General features: G+C 49.7%; 2 protein-coding genes across 2 annotated transcripts; one reads left to right on the forward strand and one right to left on the reverse strand.

Annotated features, from left to right (window-relative positions):
• The first annotated feature begins 1,297 nt into the window (after positions 1-1,297).
• On the forward strand, positions 1,298-5,069 carry Anapc15 (anaphase promoting complex subunit 15). The gene is made up of 5 exons (XM_023702093.1): positions 1,298-1,400; positions 3,429-3,553; positions 4,235-4,294; positions 4,482-4,619; positions 4,751-5,069. The coding sequence occupies exons 1-5, from the start codon at positions 1,325-1,327 to the stop codon at positions 4,796-4,798; spliced, it is 447 nt and encodes a 148-aa protein (XP_023557861.1). The 5' UTR covers positions 1,298-1,324; the 3' UTR covers positions 4,799-5,069.
• A 697-nt stretch (positions 5,070-5,766) lies between these two features.
• On the reverse strand, positions 5,767-8,245 carry Tomt (transmembrane O-methyltransferase). The gene is made up of 3 exons (NM_001282030.1): positions 7,987-8,245; positions 6,500-6,696; positions 5,767-6,087 (listed from the first exon to the last, which is right to left on the reverse strand). The coding sequence occupies exons 1-3, from the start codon at positions 8,243-8,245 to the stop codon at positions 5,767-5,769; spliced, it is 777 nt and encodes a 258-aa protein (NP_001268959.1).
• Positions 8,246-8,547: the final 302 nt, after the last annotated feature.

An 8,547-nucleotide genomic window follows, 5' to 3' on the forward strand; every position in this document is an offset into this window, starting at 1 on the left:
TTTAAATAAAGAAGAAACTGAGCACCCCAGTGTTCACTTCTGCTTGGCATAGGAAGAATACAATCATGGATGAGTGCCGGTCCTGGGTCCTAAAAGAGGCTGGTAGGTGATGGAGTTTAATAAGACTTGGGTTTGGGGCTGGTGAGATGGCTCAGTGGTCTAAAGCACCTATTTGAACAAGCTTAGCCAAGCACAGGGACCACGGTTCAATCCCCCAGCACCACATGCCAGCCAGCCGCGCCCTCTGGTGCGCTGAGCTGGCCACACACACACACACACACATAAATAAATAAATAAATAAATAAATAAATAAAAAAGACTTGGGTTTGAAGGCCTTTTTCTACCAGAAAGCCTGAGAATCCCTGAAGGGAAGGTTGGGTCAGAGACAAGAACTGAAGGGTGTGATGTCTGTTTTACCCCTGTAATCCCAGCACTTAAGAAAACTGAGGTAGAAGGACCGATGTGAGTTCGAGGCCACCCTGGATGACATGAGTTGGAAGGCCAGCCTGAACTAAAAAAAAAAAAAAAAAAAAAAAAAAAAGGAGTCAATAAAGGAGGACTTAAGCATATGGGGGTTATTTTGGTCTAGTCTTGAGAAGTATGGCTGAGTTCTCCTACAGTATTGCGCTGCGTCTGAGGTTTACAAGTCCCTGAAACCTCCAATGTCAGAACTGGACAGGCAACCTTAAAAGACCAGTGTTTGGTGGCACACCAAAATAATCCAGCAACCAACCAGCCTTGGCAATTTAGCAACCTAGTGAGCCTGTCTCAAAATAAAAAAGGGCTTAGGGATGTTACTCAGTAAAAAGACACTGTGCACAATTCCCAGTATCGGGAAAGGGAAAAGGGGGATGGGGGGAAACCAACAATTCCACTCGAGGTCTGCAGGGTCTGACTTCCCCTGTGCACTGAGGTCTTTGGGGCCAGTGACCATACTCATTAATTTATCCCCAGCCTCTAGAAAAGCCTGAAATATGGTAATCACACGTTCTTGTTCGAGATATAAAAAAAGATATGCTATTGCTTTACACGAAAAACCAAGTCTGAGAGGCGAAAGTAGATTTTACTGCAAAGCAACAGAAGGGAACCCAAAAGGACCTAATGTGCTAGTAGCCATTTTCTTAAAGAGGTTAGAGCGCAAACACTGAGAGATGGAGGGGCGCGATTAGATGAAGCCGCGGTGACGGCGGCCCGCGGGTGAGCGGGATTGGGTGAGACTCAAGGCAGGCCCAATAGACCATTCTCCAACTAGTACCGCAGATATGTTTGATGTCACTTCCGGTTTATATGGGGGCGGGGCAACATTAAAGGAGACAAACGACGCATGCGTTTGGTGGGTCCTTCCGCTCAAGCTGCGAGAAGCGCTTCCGGGTCGCCTCCGGCTGCCGCCTCCTGGCGCGGTAAGTACAGATGCGAAGCTGCGGTTGTCTTTTTGCTCCTTTTTTCTTCCTTCCCCAAGAGAAGCCTAGTTCCTTCGGAGCTGTACATTCCGACCCAGTCACCCTTAAAGAGCTGCTCCTCATTGGCCGCTTCTTTGAGACTAAGCCCCACCCCATCAACACCAGACCCGTCATTCATTGGTGTCACTTCCTGTCACCCTGGCATTTCTTTCAGTTAATTGGCTCTACCCAGGCCCCGCTCCTTTCGCGATTATCAACCCTATAAGGTCAAACTCCTGTCCAAGGCCCACCCCTGCCTTCTTTCTGTTGGTCAACCACGCGGTCATTATCATAATAAGCAAAGAATGGGCGGTGACTTTGCAGGGTTGGGTTGGGTTTTCCGAGGCAAGATCTTTATTTATGGGGTGTGAGGGTGACTTCTGTGGTATGAGCCAGAGACTGGCAAGTTTGGGTCTATGGAATGTCAGCGACTGGACCAGGGGCGGTCAAATAAGTCTGGCAAAAACTGACTTTCATATGAATTTTTTTTCTCTGCTCTTCTCCAATGCTTGGCCTGGATACCCTCCCTGCGCTAGTTCTAAGCCCTGGCTCACGGAATGTCCTAAATCGAGTCAGCCTGTTGGGTCTCAGACTGCCTTTCGTGAGCTGAGGTGTTTAAATTCAGGTTTCCTGCGACCTCCCTGGTTAGCTTTCTTTCTTTCTTTCTTTCTTTTTTTTTTTTAAAGATCTTGTATTCTTTTTTTTAATTATTTATTTTTATTTATTACATTTATTTATTGCGTGTGTGTGTGTGGCCAGCTCAGCCCACCAGGGGGCGGGGCTGGCTGGCATGTGGTGCTGGGGGATCGAACCTTGGTCCCTGTGCTTTGCCAAGCTTGTTTCAAGTAGGTGCTTTAGACCACTGAGCCATCTCTCCAGCCCCCCTGGTTAGCTTTCTCAGCTGATTTACTTTTCTCTTAATTTCAGTCCATCCGTCCTATCTCCTATTCTTTGGTCTTTTCTGTTTTTTTTTTTTTTTTTTTTTTTTTTTCGAGATAAAGCGGCGTGACTGGAGTTCAGACGTTTTTTTCAGAACCAGGGTTCAAACTCAGGCCCTTGCACTTGGCCAGGGAAGCACTTATTCCACTGAGCTATCTCCCTGGCCCTCTTTGGTCTTTTCGAGACAGGGTCTTGTTATGCAGTTCACGCTTGCCTTGAACTCACTTTGTAGCCCAGGCTAACTCGCAGTGGATCCTCCTGCCTCGGCCTCCTGAGTGCTGGGAGGGCAGGGATTACAGGCGTGTGCCGCCACGCCTTTCATCTATGTGTATATCCATGACTGCTAGAATGTCCTGTGAAATTCTGTTTGCGGGCAACGCAACCTCTGTTCACCAGTTTGACTGTGGTCTATGAAAGAGGTGGTTAGTGTTCCAAAATTTTCACACTGGGTAGGTATTTCATGGTCTATCAGAAAGGGCAAAAATTAAGATTTAGGGTTTGGGGGAATAAAGTTAATTTTTGTAGAGCCTTGTTGCCTCTTTGTTTTGAGACAGGATTTCACTAGTTAGGGCTGGGTTTGAACTCACTATCATAGCCTAAACTGTCCTTGACCTTGTATCCATCCTCCTGCCTTAGCCTCTGGGGTGCTGGGATTACACGTATGCTCCATCACGGCTGGCAAGGGAGTGCCTCTCAGTTTTTAATCTACTCTGTATTCTGGATTCCAGCTCTATAGTTGGTTCATGTTCTTTTCCTTCCACAAACAACCTACAGCTTTACTTAAATAACTATCAGAGTGACTTTGAGGGTGGTATAATTGTTATTATCCTCATTTTACAGATGAGGAAACTGAGGCCCAGGGAGGTTAAGTGACTTGGCCACAAACAGCTAGTAAGTGGTGGAGCCAGGACTCAAACCCAGGTCTGTGTGATTCCCAGTGGGAATAGTTGTTTCCCTGCTACCTTCCACTTCACCCTCTCCTTCATTCATATTACAACCCATTGACATCTGAAGCAAAACACATTCACCTTACACTTCTCCTTGGTCTAGGAGCCATGTCCACCTTGTTCCCCTCACTCTTCCCCCGTGTGACTGAGACTTTGTGGTTTAATCTGGATCGACCTTGTGTGGAGGAGACAGAGCTGCAGCAGCAGGAGCAGCAGCACCAGGCCTGGGTGAGTGAGAACCTCGAGCAGCACATGCAGCTCTGCTGCCTCCTCTCTGTGGGTCTTACTAGGGAAACTTGCCCTGGAAGAGCTCTCTGCTAGCTGGGAGACCACAGGCTGGGAGCCAGGAGTCAAGGATCTCTTCTTCCTGGTGCTCTCATTTGCTGGGGGACTGTAGCACTTCTGGGCAAAATTAGGGCTCAAGTTCCCCTCAGCCTAAACTCTTTTCCCAAAAGCACAGAATTTAGTAATTTTAGGGGGCTGCTGAGATAGCTCAGCGGTCTAAAGCACCTGCTTAGGTAAGCTTAGGCAGGTGCAGGGGACTGTGGTTCAATCCCAGGCACCACATGCTGCACCAGCCCCGCCCTCAGGGTGGGCTGAGCTGGCCAAAAAAAGGAAAAGAATATAATTTTAACCATTTATTATATCCTGGATCGAGCAGATACCATGTTCTAGGCTGTCAGTTCACCCTTAATCATGATTACATGAAGAAACCAAGGCCCAGAGAGTTTAAATAGTTGGATCAAATTTATAAGTGGCAGATGACAGGAAAGAAAGGGATCAAATTTGCCTGAGAACTGGGAGGAAGCCTCTGTACCAACACTTAGGGATCTATTTTGAGTGAGAGTGGGTCAGTTCCATGCCCTGATCTGTTCTTCTTGGGCCCTGCCAATCCCACTTTGCCCACAGCTCCAAAGCATCGCGGAGAAGGACAACAACCTGGTCCCTATTGGCAAGCCAGCCTCAGAGGTGAGTCTGCAGCAGGTGGGCTCTTTGTGGGGCCCATGGTGGACTGAGCTCCTTCTAATTCTGCATGTCCTGTCTCTGAGCCACAGCAGTCGTGGTTCTCAGTCTGGGTAGAGATTCTGTGGAGTAGGGGCAGGGAAGCTCTGGGGGTCTGGCAGCCCGGGGGGCTCAAGTCTCCCTTGTGTTCCAGCACTATGATGATGAGGAAGAGGAGGATGAAGATGACGATGAGGACAGTGAGGAGGACTCAGAGGACGATGAGGACATGCAGGACATGGATGAGATGAATGACTACAATGAGTCACCCGATGATGGAGAAGTCAACGAGGTAGGCGCGGGTAGTGGTGAGGGCCCTAACTCGGACTAATCGATGGACAAAGGGTACAGAAACCCCGGATCCAGCGCGGGGCAGGATCTGGGGCTCAGGCCCCACCCACCCACATTTAGCCTCTTCTCTAGGTGGACATGGAAGGTAACGAACAGGATCAGGACCAGTGGATGATCTAGGTGGGCAAGGCAGGTGGTGATTCCAGGCCACCCCGACCTGCCCTGCATCCCCAGCCCCAACTGCGCAGTCCTGCAGAACTAGCAGGTGGCCTCAGTGCCTGAAAGCTCACCTTTAGGCACATCCTCGTCTGTTGCCAGGAGCTGATCTCAACCCCTCCCAGACCATCTGTGCCCTCGAATCCCCAGTCCTGAGCCCATCCCACCTTCCTGGCCAGTACCTCACCCCTTGGTTGTCAGGTCTGGTATCTTTTTAACTCTTGTTAATAAAGACACAGAACTGATTTTTTTTTTTTTTCTTTTCCCTATGTCTATTCCCTATTTGGTGGGACCTAGAAGATTCCAACATCTTCTCTTGGGCTTGTGGGGATAATAGGGCATTTAAGAGATATGAAGCAAACCTAACAGGCCAGGCAGACCAGGGTAGGAGAACCTGGGCCCAGGCTTCTGTGTTCCAGGGCCAGGCAGACCAGGGTAGGAGAACCTGGGCCCAGGCTTCTGTGTTCCAGCTTCAACTCAGCTACTCCTGCATGGCCTCATGTTATCTTGTATTTCCTCTAATCCTGCTCAAGATGTCTAGGTTACTCAGGGACACTTCCTGAGGCAGAGCTGGGAGGCTCTAGGGATCTCCTAGCTAGCTATCTTAGTGTAGATTAACTCTCAGAGCAGGGTAGGACTCACCTGAAGTCACTGAGCAAACCAGACAGTTGTCTTTGGAGCTCAGGCCTCCTGCTCTCAGTCCATGTCTCTACAAGGAGGGGACCAGTGGGACCAGGCAGTCTTGATAAAATTTGACACTTCTTTAGGTCAGTGTGGGGGATGAAAAAGGGCAGAGTTAGGAAGACAGCCTCCTAGCCCTGAGCCCAGCATGTGTTGAGCCCCAAATAGGAAAGGAAGGGGATGTTCTGAGGTCCTTGTTTAGGTGGGAGTGGGGGTGGGGGTGAAGTAGTAAATACTCCTGGTTCTGAACCTCAGCCAGGTCCCGCATAGGTGAGCTGGGCTATGCCATCCTTGATGGCAGGAAAGTCGAGGAGACCAGTGTGGTGTAGGCGGCAGCGGTAGCGGCCACAGCTCTTGGCATACTGCAGGAAGCGGGGTGCACCTGGGAAGAGCACATGGTCAGCCAACACAGTGGCACCAGCTGGCAGCAGAGCATGGGCCTCCAGCAGCTGCAGGTCCCTCAAGTAATATCGGGGCCGGTGTGCCAGGAGCACCAGGTCTGCCCGACTCAGCTGATGCTGGGCTCTTAGGCGTGGAATCACCTCCTCTGAGCTGCCAACAATGAGCTCCACCTGTGGGGGGAGGCAGCGCTGTGAGGGTAGGAGGGATTCCTTTCCCACTCCGGGCCCTACCAGGACCTGCCCTAAGTCCCCACGAGTGTGTCACATTTGCTCTGGCCTCAGAACCCAAGAAGTTAGGTCACTATTGTAATTTTCATTCTGCCCATGAAGGAGCTGAGATTCAGAGGATATGTGCTTTGCGAAGGTCACACAGCTAACCAGAGGCAGACTGATTTGGACTCCAGTTACTCCAGTTGCTGAGCACTGCAGACTTAGCTGCTTTTTTCATCTAGCAGAAAGTATGTTCTGATGGCCGTGGACAGTCATCACACACCCTACAGGGTCACAGGTGCTAGGAGACCTGGCTAGGGCAAGGTGGGGGTACCAGAGAAGAGATCGAGGTTCGGGAGATGGGGAGGCTGACCGTGCGCTCATCGAAACCAGCCAAGCGGATCAGCTTCTCAGCCACTGCTGCAGTGCGTGGATCCCGCTCCACGGTGAGAAGGCGACTCCCAGGGGGCAGGACGCGGGCAATAAGTAGTGTGGAATATCCACAGTAGGTGCCCAGCTCCAGCACACAAGCAGGGGCTTTCTCTTCCACCAGCCGCATTAGGATCTGACCTACAGGGCAAGACAGCTGTTGTAGAAGACATGGAGGTGGACATGGGCCTCTGATGAAGAGAGACTGCAAATCCCTACCCGTCCTCTTACAGCCCCCAACAAACTGTGGTCTCATTTGTTTCCCCAGTTGCCCTAGTCCTCCTGCCCCCTCCAGTCTGTTCATCTCAGCCACCAGAAATCTGAAAAATCTCTCAATCACTGGTGCCAATGATTTTAAAGGCCTTTAAGACTGAACTGGGATCCTCAGCCTGGGATTCAGGACCTTCTCTCTCTCTCTCTCTTTTTTTTTTTTTTTTTTTTTCAGTACCAAGGATTGAACTCGGGACCCTGTACTTGCCAGGCAAGCTCTTACTCTATTGCACTATCTCCCTGGCCCCTTAGGGCCTTCTTAGACCTGATCCTATCCTAGCTTTCCAGCTACAGCTCTCAGCTGCTGTTACCTGTAGCTTGAAATCATAGCCATCCCAAACAGCTGTTTCCAGAATCAACCATGATGTCTCATCTGTCCCTGCCACATACGTACATGCGACTGGCTTTGCCCTTCCCCACTCCCACCCCCATCTACCTGGCCAGCTTGAAAGGAATCCTAGACTCACTTCAAATGTTGTCTCCTTGGAGCTGGTGAGATGGCTCAGTGGTCTAAGGCACCTACTTAGAACAAGCTTAGCAAAGCACAGGGACCGCGGTTCAATCCCCCAGCACCACGTGCCAGCCAGCCCCCCCCCCCGGTGGGCTGAGCTGCCCCCCCCAATAAATAAAATAAAAAAAAAAAAGAAAATTTCAAATGTTGTCTCCTCCAAAAATGCCCAGGTAGAAACACCACTCCATCTTCCAGGCTCCCAAGAGCCTTCTAGTTTCACATAACCCCCTTTTATTATTTATTGAGTATGTTTCTGAGTTAAAATAATAATCTAACTCTGCTGAGAACTGGGACTGAGATGAATACAGGGAGTGTTATCCTGAATTGGACGCAGAAACTTCTATGGTAGGGAAGAAAGACTTGGGTATAGATAATTACAAAGCTGTGAGTTAATAATTATTCCCTGTATATTATGGTCCCAGTGTTTGTGGTTGGTTCATCCCTGTTGCCTCCATCTCTTCCTCACATAGCACATCATCTGGTACAAAATAGATGGCAATAAATGTTTACCAGATGAATAAATGACTCAGTCTGAGTCCATTGCCAGATGAGAAAAGATACCCAAGGAAGAACAGAAACCTGCCCAATTTACCTGGGACAGGTCCCAGATCTTTCTTTACCCTCTTGGAGGCACTTCCTGGAACACTGACCTTTGACAGGCCCCATGTGGCTCAGGTACTCGCAGTGGCTGCTCCAGTGGTCCAGGGTGGTGAGGATGTGACCAGGATCCCCAGGCAGGGCATGGGTAAGCACATAGCTGAAGGCCCTCTCCTCAATCCGTAATCCTGACAAGCAATCTCGGAGGCTCCTCAGCAAGACTGTGCGCACAAGCAGTCGGAAGTAGTGCCGGTATCGCACCAGCAATGTCACCACCAGTGGCAGGAATGCCAACGCAATTGCTGGGGACATGGTCCCTATCTGGGCCCTGGAGTGGAAAAAGGTAGGAGAGAAACCCACACCCACCAATTAATTGACTGTCACTTGTGTAGCCTTTACCAGCCATTGACTATGCTTGTATTTCATGGACCATGACTGAGAGAGACTGTGTCTTTTGTCCAGTCATAATGCAGAATTGGGCACAGCAGATAGTAAACATTCATTGATTTTAAAAAGCTAACTTGGCCTCAGGAGATGGCTCAGTGGAATAAGCACTTCCCTGGCAAGCGCAAGGGCCTGAGTTCAATCCCCAGTTCCAAAGAAAAAATAAAAAA

Source organism: Octodon degus, unplaced genomic scaffold, assembly GCF_000260255.1.
Source record: "Octodon degus isolate 3935 unplaced genomic scaffold, OctDeg1.0 scaffold00146, whole genome shotgun sequence".
Lineage (NCBI taxonomy): Eukaryota > Metazoa > Chordata > Mammalia > Rodentia > Octodontidae > Octodon > Octodon degus.